Source organism: Nicotiana tomentosiformis, chromosome 6, assembly GCF_000390325.3.
Source record: "Nicotiana tomentosiformis chromosome 6, ASM39032v3, whole genome shotgun sequence".
Lineage (NCBI taxonomy): Eukaryota > Viridiplantae > Streptophyta > Magnoliopsida > Solanales > Solanaceae > Nicotiana > Nicotiana tomentosiformis.
In genome coordinates, this window is record NC_090817.1 from 34,903,502 (window position 1) to 34,923,652 (window position 20,151).

The 20,151-nt window shown below is 36.8% G+C and overlaps 1 protein-coding gene across 1 annotated transcript; it reads right to left on the minus strand.

Annotated features, from left to right (window-relative positions):
* Positions 1-1,085: 1,085 nt before the first annotated feature.
* Positions 1,086-14,694, minus strand: LOC104085846 (glycerophosphodiester phosphodiesterase GDPDL3-like). Its single transcript, XM_070177270.1, has 9 exons — positions 14,407-14,694; positions 8,310-8,603; positions 7,141-7,256; positions 6,433-6,934; positions 5,676-5,714; positions 4,804-5,088; positions 3,518-3,660; positions 1,998-2,475; positions 1,086-1,606 (listed from the first exon to the last, which is right to left on the minus strand). Exons 1-9 carry the CDS (start codon positions 14,552-14,554, stop codon positions 1,311-1,313), a joined length of 2,301 nt encoding a protein of 766 aa, XP_070033371.1. The 5' UTR covers positions 14,555-14,694; the 3' UTR covers positions 1,086-1,310.
* Positions 14,695-20,151: the final 5,457 nt, after the last annotated feature.

A 20,151-nucleotide genomic window follows, 5' to 3' on the forward strand; every position in this document is an offset into this window, starting at 1 on the left:
TAAAGGATGGAATATGTGGATGTTCCTCCTCATAATGATGAATGGCAAACAAATCCGTGAATATTTTGAATTATTCTCGGATCTGATGGAAAAGTATAGACAAGAATCTTAGTTAAAAGATGGTGTTTGTATCCTAGCAAGAGAGAGACGAATCTTTTTATCAACGTGTATTCTTTACAAATGAATATCACATGCCCCTATCATTGTCTCTTTTTCCTATTTGTACAAGTGCGGAGAATATTCAATAGAATATTATTCTCTTTTAACATACTATCTTGAAAACTAGTCGTTACAGCTCTGTCAACGATACTCGACCTCGACCCTTATTGACATCTCGACCACGGCTCTCGTCGACTCTTCGGCTATGGATTTTGCTGCTTCTTGGGCCATCTCAACTAACGACGACTTGAGAATTCTTTCCTTAGTATTATCTTGTGTTAAATATTCTAAGGGTAGATTTTGACCCATACAGGTCACTCAACTAATGAAATTGTGTAAAAAATCACTTTTCTTTATTTTATAACATTAAAGTCACTCAACTTTTGAGTATTTTAACATTTCACTCACAAAGTCGTTCACAACACTGGGGGTGATATTTCGGGCCAATTAACTGAGGTAGAAACTAATTTACAAGCTAAATGTTAAAAACATTAAAAACTACCCAATATAACCGACTGAAGCATATCAGATCCATTGCAGCTACTGTTTCAGAGATCAATTGGCTAACAAGTTTACCTCATGAGCTTCACTTTCATATTTCAACCACTCCTCGAATCTTTTGTGACAATGTCAGCACCATTTACATTTGTGCCAATCCCGTATTCCATAGTTAGATGAAGCATGTTGCTATTGATTTTCACTTTGTTCGTGAATAAGTTCAAAATAAGGCTATTGAAGTTCAACACCTTCACTCAGCTAATCAAGTAGCAGATATACTCACCAAACAACCTCCTTTGTCTAGCAACTTTCCAAGTTGGGTGCGTAATAACGAATGATTACCTTATTGCTCTAGATTTTTATTTTTTGTATTTCCTAATCTTTAAGATTTTGTTGTAACTTTTCCTCCTATTTGGGCTCTTTTCTGATAGTCCTTATCTTTTTCAACTTAAATCTTTGTTGATTTAATTGTTGTACAGACTCTCTCTCTACTTAGCGATACAACCAATATAACAATCATGTTATTTTCCCTCTTCTATTCTCTTTATATAGACTACTGTTGCGATCATGCATGGCTTCGGCAATAACATGAAGTTGATCAGCAAAATGGACATACAAAGTGCTCTCACTGAGGCACAAATGATCAGATTTGATCAATAGATCACAAGATTGGCAAGAAGAATGGCGACGCAACTTGTGAAAACGCCAGCCACAACCGAGGATTGACCACTTGGAGGGGTGGGAGCTGCAGCTATAGACTCATTGCCAGCAGTAGGAGTGATCTTTGCAACAGGAGGTAGAGGTGGCTCAACCACATCACTATCAGTAAGTATTGGATTGGGAGCTTCAGCTGCTGGCAACAACTGAGGAGCCATGAATTGTAGGAGACCTCCAGGTTCAACAGGGCTAAGATACAATGGTCGGTCTTTGTAACCCAAACAACGGTTCCCTATAACCCAGAAGTTCCACAAATCAGTACCATTGTCCAAAATAGAATCCATACTGCCCAAATCAGTGTTATTTCTAAATATAATTCCTACTTGTCCAAATCAGTAGTAATTTGACTTTGATAATTGATACATAAGCTTCTGGTGTCTACTAGTATAGCATTTCCTATTATAATTTAGATTAGAAAGACCAAGCAAAATCTCCAGAAAATACGAGTAGACATGGCAGATCGCAGTTGTACTTCAGCATGTAGATGGCAAAATTCCATACAAAAACTATGCATGTGCATGAAATACAAGATAATGTACAAAAAAGAGGAGGGAGGAAATAAAGGAAGAGAAGCTGGGGATGGAATGTGATGGGAGTAAAAACAAGCTATAGGAATTACTTACTTCTGTATCTAGCAGCTGTGCCGGGGAATTCTGTTATAATACCATCAATACCAGCTCCAGAGATATAGTTGTTTATCTCGACAGATGAATCTGAGAAAAAATCCCATGCTTGAGACACAAATTCATTATTAAAGAGTCGTGCGTACACTGGGAGATTCGATGACTGCAGCTTCTGCACCACATCTGTTTGCCCAATGAGAAATTCTTCCTCACTTGGAAAAACAGATTTTTTGGTTACAATTACAGAACTAGCAAAGCTCTTGATCTCGGATATAGTTGAGATCTTAATATCACTGATATCATCAGCAACCCTATAAACAAGTTCATACTGGCTTTTCTTAAATTCTTTCAGAACCGAACTGTCAGTTGATTGGATCATAACTTTCTTGGCTGACTGATTATTGTAAGCAGCGCTGCTCAAGGCTTTAAGAACAGCAGCAGTCACGCCAAATCCATGCTTTGCCAGGTAAGCTGCATTCTGCACAAGTGCCAGAAAATTGTTAAATAAAAAATGAATTGGTATGGATTTTGTTGCTTCCTACTGGCACTAAAGATTGCTTCTTTCTTAAAACAAAATGAAAACTGTCAGCTATATACACAACTTTTAAATTTTTTACAAGCATAACTCAGCAAACAGAGTTCATAATTTCCTTCTAAAGCACAAAACTAGTGAGAGAGCAGATACGTTTACTATTTAAGCAAGCAACAGGATTACTTTTTGTAATTTGTAATTGCCAAGAAAATGTGTATTTAAACAATATATTATAAAGAAAAGTTGAGGAAGACAAAAAGCTAGCAGATGGAATAATACATAAGGATCCTTCCTGCATTCAGCAAAGGAAAAATACTGATGCTAGTTAAAAACTGAGACCAACCTGCCATTGGAATGTGAATGTTGATATTTAGAGGAAAGAATTAACTTTTGAAGTAAACATAATATTAAGAGGGAAAAATAAAATCTTTGCTTTACATATTTACCAACACTAGGTCAAAAATGTCTCCCTTCCCTCCTCTTGCTTTGCTCTGAAAGTTGCATCCACGTTTACTCCCATACCCACAAGCCATCCCCCAACATAAAGAGTTATCATATGAAAATAAATAGTAATGAGTATTGGATCTTCAGAGGGAAGACTTTATTCTTAAATTATCAGAAACACTTTGTCGTTTGCATTTTGGAATATTCCATTTCAAAGCATTCTTTTTCCATCCCTCAGTGCCAATTGAGTGTGAAACACAAACCACAAGAGCAAAAAAGATTTCTTCTATTTAGGGAAAAACCCATCATGTCAACAAGTGAAGTTAAAAATTGTTACATCCATATTCCAAAAGTCTCTTGGTATTTTCTTTGCTTTCATGGAATAGTAAAGCCCTTTTTCGGACTCCCATAATTTATGTGACGTCGAATAAAACTACTGCAGAATGGATATACGCATTTAGGTGTAATATCAACTTTATGTTTGCTGATTCATAATGTAATTGGTAATAACAATGTCAACAGAACAGGCAGTAAATAAACTCACCTCTATGCCGATCATCACACCAGATACAGTTGTGGCATTTTTTGCATATGTCAAGAAATCCACTAACGACACGAAGTTTCCGTCATTTCTGGCTTTTGGATTTCGGTACAATCTAAACTCTGACCATGGGTTTGATATTGCCGCTACAAGAAAGTAAAGCATGTCAAGTACAGGATTGAAGCATAATCACAATTGTTATCCGAAACCTTTGCAGATAATGGGGAGGGGGAGATTCCGGTGATGTACTCTCCAAAATATCAAATGTCTTGGAGAAGAACAACATCAGAAAAGAATCATCATGATGAGATTAAAAAGTTATATGCTAAGCAGTTTGCAAAATATAGTATCACTAAAACAGGTACATATCTGTGCATAGAGGTTCTTAAAAGTTGTAATAGAGAATCCATCTTGTGTGACATCTTCTCTCATTCAAAAGAAGATGATAGTCGCGAAGATACATAGTAGCTGTAATGTTAATGGTAAAAACCAACTTAAAACATGAAAGCACAATTGCATTGTTCCCTGAGAGTTAGCCACATGCAATTTCAATTTAACAAGCCACAGACGAAAAAGATGAATGGTCCTCATACTTTGGTTGTCTTTTCTATATATCAAAAGACTGAAAGTCTTCTATAGGAAAAACAATTATAGTTAGGACTGACACCAGAAACTCACTCTTAGGCAAATCGATATACTTTAATACTTCAGTAGTACGGTACAGATGTATAATGTTAGCGTGAGATGGATTTAAATGGAGATACACGACCAGTGAGGATTCATATCGCCGACTCAACTTGTTTGGGACTGAGGATAGGTTAACATTCATGTTAGACTAGAAGTTAACCTTATAAGTATTAAGAGGGCACATATACACCTATATTATTCACATGCAAGCAAAGAAAATGACAATTCACAAGCCAATTTCTTGCGATAAGTTCCGAATTCAGCCCATTAACTTGCATATGCATCAACAATAATTATCTTCAAACATACTATCTTCAGCATCCAGAAAAACTTGAAGGCAGTAAATGTTTAGTTTAAAAAGCTGTAGCATCTAGTACTATAAAGGAAAGTTGGTTCAAATCCCCAGCAAACGCAAAAAACACTAGGTGATTTCCATTTCCTCCTAACTGTCCAAGACCTGTCGGACAAAATTACTCGGTATTTGAGCTGGTGGGAGGTAGCAGGTACCCCATGGAATTAGTCGAGGTGCACGCAAGTCGGCCCGGACACCACAGTTATCCAAAAAAATAATAATAACCAAAACGAAAGTTGGTCCAACTTACGTTTCAGGCTCTTAATCTCATCCCAAGTAAGGTTAAAGGTGAATATTCCATTTGTTATGTTAAGCTCTGGGACAGCACTACCAATATTGTCGAAGGGCGATTGAGCAACTGTAGTCTTATCTATCAAATTAATAGAACCCAGGCAAAAGGGTATTCCATCCTTTGCCATTTGGACAGGACAGCCAAGAACATCTGCACCATCCATAGCAGCTTTGGTATATGCCAAATCAGTACAACCCGGATAGTCTCCACTCGCTCCTTCAGATGTCATAATCAGAAGCTTTGCTGTAGGCCAACAGGAAATGAGGAAAGATTGAGATATATTTTCCTGTACAAACTGTAATGAAAACAATAAATACACAGTAGGAAAACTAAAGCAGCAGAGCCGCCTATTAATAAGAGAATCTTGGTGCAAGTCAAACTATGTCTGATCCATAGAAGAACAACTGAATCCGCCTCGAGATATGAGCATGGTTACATCGTTGCGCCAAGCTCTAAAAGTGCTAGCTTGGCCTCACATGACTCATCAAATGTTATAGTTATTTTCTCTTAAAAAGCTTAAGTATCTCCAAGACAATATAATCTTCAAAATCTTTGCTTATTCTTTCATAGAAGAGTCTCTATGCTGGGTTTGTAATTTGAAACCAAGCTCCACCTAGATAACCTCATTTAATTAGACAAGAGAGTCGGTCTACAATTTGAAATTTCAAGAATCAAATCTTTTCCACTCCGTTTCAACCTTGAGTACAGGACTAGCTCAAAAGTGTAGCAAGATACTGGTTTGCATTTTCACATTTTGGGTATAAAAGCCAACTACTGAGCAAAACAACATACTGGTCTCACAAAAATAAGAGCATACATTAGAAGCTTACCTTGAGGTTTATCATTCTTGCCCAAATGAGTGAAGCAATCTGCAAGGACAGAAAGAATGGGAATAATGATGAGTATCACGATAAAAAGCAAAAAGCATAAAGTTTCAAGACCAACTGAAAGTGTCCATGAATATAAAATGCAAAAGAGTTCCTCTGCGATCACCTTCACTTATCACAATTCACAACCTTTACAAATCAAGTGTGTCCAAGATCTCCTCGTTGATATCAATGATCAATTTATCTTAAAGAAAGCTACCTGTTTTTCTTTTCAGGTCTGTTTGTATATTCAAATCAAGGATAGCACAAAGCTTATCACTACAAAACAAGTTATTGTACTTTATATTATTGGTCAACCACTCTTATGAATTTGACTCCGCATATCTCACATATGTGTGGAAAACATATATTATTTCTGTTCCTCTATGATTAGCCTATGCATTTCCAAAGTCCAGAACACCAAAATTGCAGTTCCAATAACTATTCAGGCCTTGTAAACCAGCACAATTTCAGCCTCCAGAAAGTTTGGAGTTACCTAGATTTACTTTGCACCAAGGGCACAATAAGATATTCACAAACTGGAAATAATTGTTGAAAAATGCATGAAATTATGAGACTGCAGTAAATTGAAGATATCCCCAACAAGTCATCACTATTCACAATCAAGATAATTGACTAAAATGAGCAACTAAAATTATGAAAGCAACAATCCAAGCTTACATTAACAGATTTTGTTATTCATCAATTGTAGCATGGTTACCTATTGTTGCTGATGGAGTTATTGGGAAGTCGGACAGTACTCCGTCCACAGAGAAGTTTCCATTGTCAATAAAGGACAAATACTCAGTTGCAGGATCATAGCTGTAATTGTAAGCAAAAGGCACATCATTTACGAACTCCGCCGCAAAAATCTGAAGACCTTCTTCATGAGCATCTAAGACAAGTGATGTATGTGGCTGTAAGTAGAGTGAGTTGTCCACCGGCCAAATATAAGATTTGGGAACAAGAATTCCAGAGGCAAATGTATTGATAAATGTGAGATTCTTCAATAAAGAACCATATGTTTGATTTGTTGAAGGCTCAACATCATCCTGTCCGAGAAACCGGAAAACGAGTTTTGTAACTTGTGGATCGAATCGTGCCACAATACTTCTGAGGAAATTCACCTCAGGTGATGAAATATAGTTGATGATAACACTTCTGGACAGGGTTATAATAAAGCTTCTCATACTCAGATTGTGCTGGCTGAAGAAGGTGTCATGCTGCAAAAAGGATTTGCAAAACAAGGGATCAATAAAAGCAGTACTGACACAAGCTCAAGGCACCATTTTAACAAGATGCTGTGATATACAGCAATATGTTGTAACAACGCAAACTGATAATTGATTGGTTTAGATGGAAAGGAACTGAAATAATTAACACCAGACAACAATCACTATGTAGAAACGTTTCAGAATTGAATAAGTACCTGGATATTCAACCATAATCCTGGAGGTTTGACTTTGTTAATCACATCCAGGACAGTTAGAATTTTCTGCTGTGTGCCATCAAATTTAGGGGTCCGGGAAAGAACTCCTTGCCTCACTGTCCGAAAAGCAAAGTAATTAATATCTTGTGTAGAAACTTCAGTCACCAGAAGAAACTTGTATATGCACAAAGAAATAGGCTTTTGTTTTAATAGGCTTAACATCTCTAAGGTATGCAATTGGATTATTAGGCTTAACATCTCTAATTAGCTATGGTCTCTAGATTATATAACCAACATAAATTGCCATACCAATTTTAAAATTTTACGGCAGGTTTTGGTGTTGGGTTATCAGACACCATCACTGGTTTTCCTGTCTTTGATTTAAACATAAATATCATGTGAAGGGTAAAAGGTATGCAACTGGATTAATTACCAAATACTAGCATACTATGCTCTCTAGCAACTTACAATCATGACAATTCATATTTCACCGAGGAGTCCACTTTAGAAAGATGTGGCCACACTAAATCTTAATAAACCTAAAAAAAGTTATGTTTGATACAATCATCCACACCTTCTTTGTGTTGTAATTCATCAAAGAGTTCCTCTGTCAGTGGTGAGCAAAGAAATATACCATGTGGAGTCCAACATGCCATTTCGGGGAAGAAAAAAAAATCCAGGGCAGAACCCCAAATTATTATTATTTTTTGATTGGTAAAAGCAATTCATTGAAACACAGCAACAAGTAAGTGCTGTAAAATATTTACAGGAGATAGCTACATTACAGATTGCGTAATGAGCTCAAGAAGTCAACCATGGCATCTATGTCATTTGCAATAGTCCGGTTGCACCAAAAAATAGCAAAGCTATACATCTGTTTTGATGCTAACTACAGATTCCATTTCCCTCTCAAAAACCCAAATTATTTAGAGCAAAAAAGAAGGAAGAAATAAGAATCTGAGCAACCTTTTAAGACTCCAAATGAATCTGAAGCGCCTACAATTAATTTGTTTCATTATTTAAAACATAGGAGTGGATATTACAGCATAATTGCTATTCTTGGACATCAATTCCAGAATCTTGCACATAAAGCCATGCGGAGTTGCAGCCCATGATCTGTGGAACATACTGGTGAAGGACACAACCAAATCCCATAAGTTAAAACTTACAGGTGACAGGCGCCAAATCCTTGAAGTTGAAATCTATAGAAAACCATCCTTGCATTGGAACTCCATTCACTGAGTATTTACTCTTCTTGTTTTTGAAGTACACATCAATGTCAGATGCATTGTCAAGCTTGAGGTCAGGTAAGCAGATGCCGACCCCATCTTTGGTTAGTTGGACATCACACCAAGCAATCACATTGGCCAAGCTAGTTTCCATTGCCACCATATAGGCATCATAGCTTGAATCAGGAAATAATCCAGAAAATCCACCACGGGCTATTACTAATGGTGCGTCTCCTGCAAAGCAAAAACAAAAACACTATAATGATTATGAAACATTGTAAACAATATGTGGAAAGCTAACGGATTGATCTTTTCACTCTGTTTAGAGTCCTTCCTCATACTCAGGGGTCTCATTCTTTTAATTCTTCTTTGGGGGAGCCAAAAGGCTGTGTTCAGTTTCTAATGAAAGGAGAACTTCGCATTCCAGTTGTTTGAAGAAATGATATCATAGAAACAAACCCCAAAAGCTACAAATCTCAGGACAAAGCAACAGAAACAGAAGGTCAATTCGCAAAAATTGGTTTAGGTTTTGAGCTCTTGGTTATAGTGAAACCAATATTAGGCTTCTTTATCACCAATATTTAGTTATTAGCATCATATCAACAACCAGTAACGGCAAAACATTTATGACACAAGTGGCTCCTCTTGTACATTTACATTACAGCTATTCTCAAGGGTACAATTATACAGGTACTAATAATATGGTTGATCCAGCTTTTAGCTTCAGCTCAACTAAGTCGCTTATAAATTATTTAGTAAGAAGATTTAAGTTATATACATTATCAGTGCAATAGATTCTTTACATAATCAATGTTATAACCTGTTATAGTATGTTACTTACCATTTGTTCCATCTTATGAACCGATGGTATTAAAATAGAGTTATTTTCCTTTACCTTTTAGGTGACCTAACGGTATAAATATATTTTACACGTGTTAGTTTACAGATATGTATAGTGTAGTCTTGTCCCACATTGGAAGAGTAGTAATATCTCCTTGTAGTGTATAGCTATAAATAGGGACCTCTTGTATTGTATTTATTATTCAATATCAATAACATATTTTCTCTCGTACCTTCTCACATGGTATCACAGCATTGGTGAGAAAAAGATCGGTGTGCGTCATTCCAGCGTTAACCGGGAAGAAAGAACTTAGTCATCATGCAATTTTTCCGGTGACCTAAGGCTTGTCTAAGTGAAAGTCACTTTCTGTCGTTGTTGTGCTAAAACCAACACCACCACGAGGTAGATCACCCTCCGACGACCAACCCCTGAAATTTTATCCGGCAGAAAAGCCGCCACGCTCCTCCACGCGCCGGTGACAACAACTTTTCCGGCGAGAGTTCCGGTCACTTTCCGGCCATTTTTTGGCGAAGCTTCTTCAGGACAGTGTGCTCTCCTCAAAATTCCGAGCCTACCCATCTAATTCAAATCAAATTCTGACCACTTTTATATTTTCCGACGTGAACAGTGACCTTTCCGATCATTTTTTGAAAACATTTCTTCAGGACAGCTTGCTCGCAAGGGAATTCCGAGTCTATCCATCCTGGTTAAGACAAATTCCGACAACTTTGGAATTTTCCGGCGAGCTACAGTGTTTCCGGCACAGAACAGTGTTATTTTTCCTGCTGTAAACAGTGTTTTTCAAGCTATTTTTTCAGTTTTCTCGCAGAAGTTACTTATTTCCACTATTTCAAGTTAACCCTACTACTACAAATTGTAGCAACATGGGAACCGATGCTTTGAATAGTCGGATGGTTTCTTTAGCAGATTATATTGAGTTCCTTCAGTACAAAGCATGTAAGCAGACATCTTCTGAGATAGCTTCTGTTGTTCAAACAGGTAATAGCGTGACTTGTTTCTCTCAATCTTCATCCTCTGAGTCTTGGGTCATTGATTCAGGTGCATCAGATCATATTTCTAGTAACAAATCTCTTTTCACTACTATTTCGTATTCTCAATCTCTTCCAAAAGTCACAATGACCAATGGCTCTCAAACCATGGCAACTGCAATAGGTCAAGCAAGCCCACTTCCTTCCTTACCTTTAGATTTAGTACTTTATGTTCCCACTAGTCCTTTTAATCTCATAGATGTTAGTCGTTTAGCCAAATCACTTAAATGTGTTGTTTTATTTCTTGATGATCATGTTTTTATACAGGAACGCAGTACGGGGAAGATCATTAGTACCGGGCGTGAATCAAACGGACTTTATTACCTTATCCTTGCTAAATCACATGGACTCACATCTTGTCTTCCTTCTACAACTTGTCCTGTTACTGATTCACCAGATTTATTACATAAACGATTGGGACATCCCAGTTTGTCAAAACTTCAGAAAATGGTATCTGGTTTATCTCACTTGTCAGCTCTAGAGTGTGAGTCATGTCAGCTCGGTAAGCATACTCGCTCCCATTTCCCTCAGCATCTTGATAATCGAACAGAGTCACCTTTTACTTTAGTTCATTTAGATGTTTGGGGTCCTAGTCGGGTTAGTTCCACCTTGGGATTCCGCTACTTTGTTAGTTTCATTGATGATTATTCCAGGTGTACTTGGATATTTTTGATAAAAAAATCGATCTGAGTTGTTTTCTATTTTCCAGACCTTCCACGCTGAAATTCAAAATCAATTTGGGGTTTCTATTCGCACATTTCGTAGTGATAATGCCCGCGAGTATTTGTCTTCCCCATTTCAGCAGTTTATGAAATCTCATGGGATTATTCATCAAACATCTTGTCCGTACACATCTCAACAAAATGGGGTAGCTGAAAGAAAGAATAGACATCTAATTGAAACTGCTCGTACCCTACTCATACAATCCGATGCTCCGTTGCGTTTTTTGGGGGATGCAGTTCTTACATCTTGCTATCTTATTAATCGTATGTCATCTTCAGCTATCCAAAACCAATTTCCATTCTCTATCATGTTTCCTCACTTATCTTTGTTCTATCTTCCGCCCCGTATCTTTGGAAGCACTTGTTTTGTCCCTAACCTTATTCCGGGAACAGATAAGTTAGCTCCTCGTGCTCTTAAGTGCGTATTTCTGGGTTTCTCGAGAACACAAAAGGGTATCGATGCTACTCTCCTGACCTCCAGCGGTACCTTATGTCCGCTGATGTTACCTTCTTTGAAACCCAATCATACTTCACAGGTTCAGGTCATCACTTAGATATTTCTGAGGTACTACGAGTTTCATCTTTTGGAGATTCAGTCACTCCAGCTCCACCACCTACGGTTCCAGTTGTAGCTCCACCACCTACAGCTCCAGTTGTAGCTCCACCACCTATAGCTCCAGTTCCTCCACATAATCCAGTTCAACCTTCTGCAGCTCTACCACTCTTGACTTATCATCGTCGTCCACATCCAGCATCGAGCCCAGGGGATTCACGCCCCGCATCAGATTCTGCACCTACTGCGGACTTGCCTCCTCTCAGTCAACCAATTGCACTCTGCAAAGGTGTACGATCCACACTTAATCCTAATCCCCACTATGTCGGTTTAAGTTATCATCGTCTGTTGTCACATCATTATGCTTTTATATCTTCTTTGTCCACTGTTTCTATCCCTAAGTCTACAGATAAGGCACTATCTCATCCAGGATGGCGACATGCTATGATTGACGAGATGTCTGCTTTACATGCGAGTGACACTTGGGAGCTTGTTCCTCTTCCTGCAGGTAAGTCTACTGTTGGTTGTCGTTGGGTTTATGCAGTCAAAGTCGGCCCGGATGGCCAGATTGATCGGCTTAAGGCTCGTCTTGTTGCAAAAGGATATACTCAGATTTTTGGGCTTGATTATAGTGATACTTTCTCTCGCTATAGTAGCATATGTTCGTCTATTTTTGTCCATGGTTGTTGTACGTCATTGGCCTCTTTATCAGTTAGACATTAAGAATGTTTTTCTCCACGGTGATCTTGAGGAAGAAGTTTATATAGAGCAACCACCTGGTTTTGTTGCTCAGGGGGAGTTTAATAGTTGTGTGTGCAGATTACGCAGGTCACCATATGGTTTGAAACAGTCCCCTCGAGCTTGGTTTGGTAAGTTCAGCACAATTATTCAGAAGTTCGGCATGACTCGTAGTGAGGCTGATCACTCTGTGTTTTATCGGCATTCTGCTCCTAATCTGTGTATTTATCTAGTGGTTTATGTTGATGATATTGTTATTACTGGCAATGATCAGGATGGTATTACTAATCTGAAGCAACATCTTTTTCAGCACTTCCAGACTAAGGATCTGGGCAGATTGAAGTATTTTCTAGGTATTGAGGTCGCTCAGTCTAGCTCAGGTATTGTTATTTCACAGCGGAAGTATGCCTTAGACATTCTTGAGGAGACTGGAATGATGGGTTGCAGACCTATTGACTCTCTTATGGATCTGAATGCTAAGCTTTTGCCTGGACAGGGGGAGCCTCTTAGAGACTCTACGAGATATAAGAGGTTGGTTGGCAAATTGAATTACCTCACAGTGACTAGACCTGACATTTCTTTTCCGGTGAGTGTTGTAAGTCAGTTTATGGATTCTCCCTGTGATAGTCACTGGGATGCAGTTGTTCGCATTCTTCGGTATATAAAGTCCGCTCCAGGCAAAGGATTACTATTCGAGGATCAAGGCCACGAGAAGATTGTTGGGTACACAGATGCTGATTGGGCAGGATCACCTTTTGATAAACGTTCTACTTCTGGATATTGTGTTCTAGTAGGAGGTAACTTAGTCTCGTGGAAGAGCAAGAAACAGAATGTAGTTGCTCGATCTAGCGCCGAAGCCGAATATCGGGCCATGGCTATGGCGACGTGTGAGTTAGTTTGGGTCAAGCAGTTGCTCAAGGAGTTAAAGTTCGGAGAAATCAGTAAGATGGAACTAGTGTGTGATAACCAAGCTGCTCTTCATATTGCGTCAAATACGGTGTTCCATGAGAGGACTAAACACATTGAGATCGACTGTCACTTTGTCAGATTTTCAGGAGATATTGTTACCAAGTTTGTAAAGTCGAATGATCAACTAGCAGATATTTTCACCAAGTCTCTTACTGGTTCTCGTATTAGCTACATGTGTAACAAACTCGGTACATATGATGTGTATGCACCGGCTTGAGGGGGAGTGTTAGTTTACAGATATGTATAGTGTAGTCTTGTCCCACATTGGAAGAGGAGTAATATCTCCTTATAGTGTATAGCTATAAATAGGGACCTCTTGTATTATATTTATTATCCAAGATCAATAACATATTTTCTCTCGTGCCTTCTCACAACACTTTCCATAGAACTTAAACTCTAAGGGTGTGTTTGGTATGGAGGAAAAAATAATATTTTTAATTTTCTCATGTTTGACTGGTTAAAATATTTTGGAAAATATTTTCCTCGGCAAAACAAGTTGCATAAGTGTCATTCCACACTGATTGTCTACTCTTCACCCCCAAAGCCCCATCTCCACCCCACACCACACCACCCCCTCACCATCGTCCCAACCTACTCGACCCTCACCCCCTTGCACCTCCCACCCTGACCCACCTACTCCCCATGCAAACCCCCTCACCTCCCCCATAACCATGCCACCCCGACCCACCCACCCCTACCCCCATTGCCCCCGCCACCCCTCACCCTCACCCCTCCCCCCCCCCCCAATTTCGAACCCCCACAGCCACACCCATGCCCTCACTCCACCCGTAGTGTTTGCATAGATTATCAAAAGATATATAAATGCTCTTAAAACAATATTTTATGCTTACTTACTAAACACCAAAAAATAAATATTTTATGCTTATTTACTAAACATCACTTATTTTCCGGTATTTTACTTCGTACCAAACACATCTTAAGTGAAAAAACTCTAAAGCATCCTAAGATTTTTATCAGAATTTCTTTCGGTTGCACTAGCGCTAAAGCAATTTTTGTGGGATAATGTAGAAAATTTAAATTTCCCAAATATTGTAAATCTAGTAAAATATTCAGCTCATTGATCAACAGACTCAAAACTGAAGTGAAATCATTCCAATTGTGGAAAGTGAGCAACTAAGCAAAGTAGTCAAGTACAGAGGAGAACCGTTTAATGTTAGCCATTTAGTGGTTGCATTGTTAGTTCTTTGAGCAGCAACAGGCGTGACCGAAAAGCAGAGTAGCAATAAGCATGAGAGAGACCGGAGATTCCACATTGCCGCCGGCAACGGTAGCCGGAGGAAGTAGTGTCGCATATATTGTTGACACAATTTTAATTTTCTTGGAAAATGTGAACTGAATTTGGCTTCGACGGGACGAGGAAAGAGGAGAGAGATTTAACAATTTATTAAAAGAAGGTTTAAGCTGGCGTAGAGAGTTTGAGAAAGATTACGATAGCTGTTGGTTTTTTCAAGCTGGCGTTGTTTTTCAAAATTTAGTAAGTATATAGAATATAGATTATTGAAGCGATTATGCTTAGCTAATGAAGAAAAGTAGTTGTAATGTATGAAGCCGTTTGTTTAATTACGCGGCCCCAGCTTTAATTGTCTTTAGCGGCCTCACGTGAATTTGTCAATTGTTATGGTAAGTTGTGACTTGTGGCTAGAGCGGTGACTATACAAAAATGGATTATAATTTTGTCAAAATAGTACGGCTAGTCAGTTTTCGGATTGATAATTCAAAAATAGTCAACGTTTACGAAGTCATTGAAAAATAGTTACTATTTTACTGTAACATGGACCGGTCAAGCATAATATACTAGAGATTAGTGAACATGTGTATGAACTTCCAGCATATTATGCTGAAACTCCAACATGCGAAAAGTTCAGCATAATATACTGGAGATTGGAGTACTTGTGTATGAACTTCGAGCATATTATGCTGGACCGATATATTATACTGGAACTCCAGTATATTATGCTGGAATATTTTCCGAATTTTGAACAATGTTCGTTCAGATTTATCTTTATATAAAAAGTGGCTAAATTTCGATTACTTTTGAAACTGTGGCTATTTTTCAATTACCACTTGTAAATCTGGCTATTTTTGAATTTCTCCCTATAATTTTCCCATACTAATCTAAATCTTATTCTCTCCTGTCTTTTTATAATGGAGTTCTAACACACTTACTAAGAAATTTATAACATTAATTATAAGAGTCACTCGATTAAATTTGCCTCTCTCTCTTCAATATGAGTAGTAATCGTAAGATTGGTTTGAAAAAGAAAAAAGAAAAAAAGCGCAATTTATTCTGGATTTTCTAAAGAACACTTATTTTGGATTAAATTTGTTTGATTAAAATAATATTTAGGAGAGCTCATAGGAAGTGTGTCAATGGTTCGGTTCGGCCGGTTATTTTATAAAATTTGTACCATATCAATTTTTCGGTTATTCTATTATTTATAACCAAAATTAGACTTTTCGAAACCGTCCTAATCATGTTGGTTTCTCTTCGGTATCGGTACGGTTCGGTTAATTTTCGGTATTTTTTTAAATGTCATGTAAAAGACACCAGTAGAACTAGAATGCAATAACATATGTTCTTTTTTAAGACTTAGCAAAACTTTCTAGACATTTTTACTGTTTAAAGGGTGATAAATTAAAAAATAAAAAATAAAAGATGGCCAGAGTATAGATCCATCAACTATTCTACAGCAACGTAAAAGAAATTGAGCAAAGATAAAGAAAATATAAATCACACGAGTGAAAAGATATTAACCAAGCTGAGACTCAAGAATAAAGTCTGTAGAAGATTAAATATTCAAAAAAATAAATCTAGATTATATGAAAGGAAACATATTCAATACATTGTAGTTTGCTACCCATAATTATTAAAATACTTTGTGTCTTGCTAATGAAGATTGTGAAAATAACTTAGTTTAAGTAGGAGTAGCATAATAGGTTTAGGAATTAATATTTTGAGTTAATTTAGTCGTTGACTTATAACCGTTTTCATAATTCCAAGGTCCAAAGAAAAATTTAATGCTTTATTATTTTTAAACTTACTATATATATATATATATATATATCGGTTTGGTATTTTTCGATTTATTTTTGTAAAATAAAAAACTTATCCTAATTATCGATACTGTTATAGATTTATATAAAAACTTACGGGTTTTTTAAAAGAAACCTAAAAATTGGTTCAGTGCGGTACGGTTCGGTCGGTTTAGTCAATTTTTAAATATCCATTGACACCCCTAGGAAATGACGGACAATCAAGAATAAGATTTGTTTTAGTAAATAATGGCAATTATGGATGGGAGTCAAATTATGGATAGAATGTACGAGAATTACTATAATAAATAATGGCAAACTAGTGATAAATCGAAAAGATCTCAATCTTGAGCCTTCGAGGATTGATACAAACTAGTAGCATATACTTTGAACACGGAGCTTAATGAGAAAATAAGTAGAACAAAAATGTCATCAAGAATAAGATGGAGTTTAAATTGTATGTTGCAAAACAAAAACATATTGAAGAGTGAGAAGGAGTTGTGAAGGAACTGGATTCGGGTCATCCATGTGGGTCAATCCAGATCCATATTAAAAAAATAGGTAAATATATAATTTGATATATATATTTAATATTATATTTTCATAAGGAAAGTAGACACAATGGTTATGCTAGTAAAAGAAAGTCTGTGAATGAGACTCAGAATAACGTTCTTTCTTCTCGTTCTCCGTAATATTCATTGTTCTTCTCTCAAAAAGTTGGTGAAGTTCTATGGAGATTCTTGTAAAGATTTCTTCTCTAAAAGTTATTAAAATTGTATCTGTAACAAGGTACGACAATAGATTGTAAATTTTATAGTTTAATTCGTGTATTAACATGTGATTGAATTATTTGACTAGTGAATCAATACAATAATCTTGCAAATTATGTATTTGATTTAATTCTTCATTGGTATCAGAGTCAGATTTATTTATTTTCTAGTCACCTTTGCTACTTGTGTTCTGCGATTTTTTATAGTGCAACTAAGGCAATGACAATTGTTATCGTTTAATCTGTTTGACATTATTTTTTGGGACTCAATTTGTTCACTGTTGACCGACATAAATAAAAAAAAAAGGGAGTTGTTTTCTTAAAAGTGAGAAGATTGAATTGAGAAATTCTGTCTTATTTTATGGGTTCCTGAAAATTATAGTGGCAGTGTCTTTTTTTTTTTTTTGGGATAATACATAAAAACCTCCCTGAACTATACCTGAAGTTGCCACGACACACCTTACCTTTGTGGAGGTCCTATTAGCCTCCCTCCCCCACCCCCCAAACTTTTTTAAAGTGGAATAAATATCACCCTAAGTACTGACGTGGCATAGAGAACCAAATATTTGGCAAGCAGTGAAATACACGCACTCCCACATATAATTTAGTATTTTTATTTTATTTTTTGAAATGTATTTCATTTTCTTCCTTTTTCTTTTCTTTTTAATCCGAAATGTAATAGAAATATTATTTTGTATTTAGAAAAATGAAAAGGATAATTATTTTTGTATGAACTTGAAAAATTATTAGAGGTGTTGAGTATATTTGGACGTCATTGAAGTTTTAAAGTTGAGATTCAAGTACTGAATTTATTCTAAATTCATAGTTGTAGATGAGATTCTGTGATGACCCAAAATGTCATCTTTAAATTTAATAAGTAATTCTGTATTCTAAAACCTCGAAAAGTACCACTTATTATTTCTCGACTTGCGTGCGCAATCCGTAAAAAATATTTCGGAAAGTTTTCATGTGAAAAATGGATTAAAATGTGGAATATAGCTTTAAAACTCAACTGAGTTGACTTTGGTCAACAATTTTAGCAAACAGACTCTGATCAGTATTTTGACAGTTCCGATAGCTCCGTATCGTGATTTGGGACTTGGGCGTATGCCCGAAATTTAATTTGGAGGTTCCTAACTCAAGTTATGACCATTTAACGGAACTAGCAATTTAAAGGCTAAAGACTTCCAAGTTTGACCACGGGGTTGACTTTTTGATATCGGAGCCGGAATCCGATTCTAGAAATTTGAATAGTTCCGTTATGTCATTTAGGACTTGTGTGCCAAATTTGAAGTCATTCCGGATTCATTTAATATGTTTTGGCACGAGATTTGCAAATGAAAAAGTTTAAAACTCAAAGTTCGAATCGGGGTGTGAATTATAATTTCAGCGTTGTTTGACGTAATTTTTGACCCCGAGTAAGTCCGTATTATGTTACGGGACTTGTTGGTATATTCGGACGGGGTCCCAAGTACCCCGAGTGTGACTCGAATCGAAATCGGAACAAGAATTGAACCTAAGCAAAAATCTGAAATTTGGCCTTCTGGTGTAATCGCACATGCGGATTTTTGACTGCAGGTGCAAGCTCGCAGAAGTGAGCCTTCGATCGCAGATGCGCCCGGGCGTGGCTGGGCAAAAGTTCGCAAGTGCGAAAACCTGCACGCACCCGCGCGTCCGCAGAAGCGGAGGTCAGCGCAGGCGCACATTTTTCCTCCGCAGGTACGAGGCCTCGCCTGGCAGCCCCATTTTGCAAATGCGAGATTTTTCTCGCATGTGCGAGTCCAGGCACCGCAGGTGCGGAAATGCCTGGGCAATGTATATATTGAAGAGTCCGACATTTTTACTCATTTTGGTCATTTTGAGCTCGGTTAAAGCGAATTTTTGGGCGATTTTTACGGAAAATATTGGGGTAAGTGTTCCTTATCCTATATTGATTATATTTCATGATTCCATAATCGTTTATATCACGAATCCGTGAATTTATGGAAGAAAAATAAGATTTTTCAAAAATCTTCCAAAAGCGAAAAATTTAGATTTGAAGGTCCATTTGACATCGGAATTGGATAACTTTTGTATGGTTGAACTCGTAGCGGAACGGACGTTCGGATTTCGCGAGTTTTTCCGGGATTTGAGACGTGGGTCTCACAGTCGAATATTTTAATGAATTTCGAATTTTTATCCGGAAAATTTATAAATTCATATGGAATTAATTCTTATGATTAGTATTGAATATATCGAATTATTTGTGAATAGATTTGAAACTTTCAGAGACAAAATTAAAAGGAAAAGTTGTGGTTGAATAATTGATTGGAATTTGCAAAGCGAGGTAAGTGTCGTGGTTAACCTTGACTTGAGGGAATAAAACCCTTAATTTAATTGTTATGTGAATTGCATGTGAACGACGTATAGGCGAGGTGACGAGTGTCTATACATCGTCAAATTAATTGTTTGCCTGCTTACTTGAAAAATTATAAATTATTTTAAATCATGAATTAATTATTATAATAATTATTTCTTTCCTATTCTTTGCCAAATATTAATTCTTGAATTCCTGCATTAATTGTTACATGCTACTTGAATTATGTGTCTTAATTGTTATTTGACATTTAACATATTAAATATTAAACTACCTATTTTCTCCCTGATTTCTATAATAATTTGCTATTTGATCTTGTCTGTTTCATGATTAAATCATAATTATTGTATGCTTGTTGTCTTATAATTTCATATTAATTATTGCATTTATTGGAGAAATTCCTTCTAAAAGAATTGGTAAATGAAGATACTGGAGGAGCGGGCTGCACGCCGCAACAGAATTAATTATAATGAGTATATTGAAGGATCGGGTTGCACACCGCAATAGACTTATGAAAAGTTTATATTGGAGGATCGGGTTGCACGCCGCAACAGACTTATTTAAAATATTCGATATACATATATATATATATATATATATATATATATATATATATATATATATATATATATATATATATATATATATATATATATTGAGGGATCGGGTTACACGTCGCAACACACTTGATTAAAATGAATATATTGGAGGAGCGGGTTGCACACCGCAAC

Excerpts from the sequence above, each read along its gene's own strand:
- LOC104085846 (XM_070177270.1), bottom strand. The coding sequence starts at position 14,554 with ATGCGACACTACTTCCTCCGGCTACCGTTGCCGGCGGCAATGTGGAAT. Across the intron at positions 6,935-7,140 it reads GATTATGGTTGAATATCCAG|CATGACACCTTCTTCAGCCA; the intron begins GTACTTATTCAA and ends TCCTTTTTGCAG. Across the intron at positions 2,476-3,517 it reads GTGTGATGATCGGCATAGAG|AATGCAGCTTACCTGGCAAA; the intron begins GTGAGTTTATTT and ends GCACTTGTGCAG.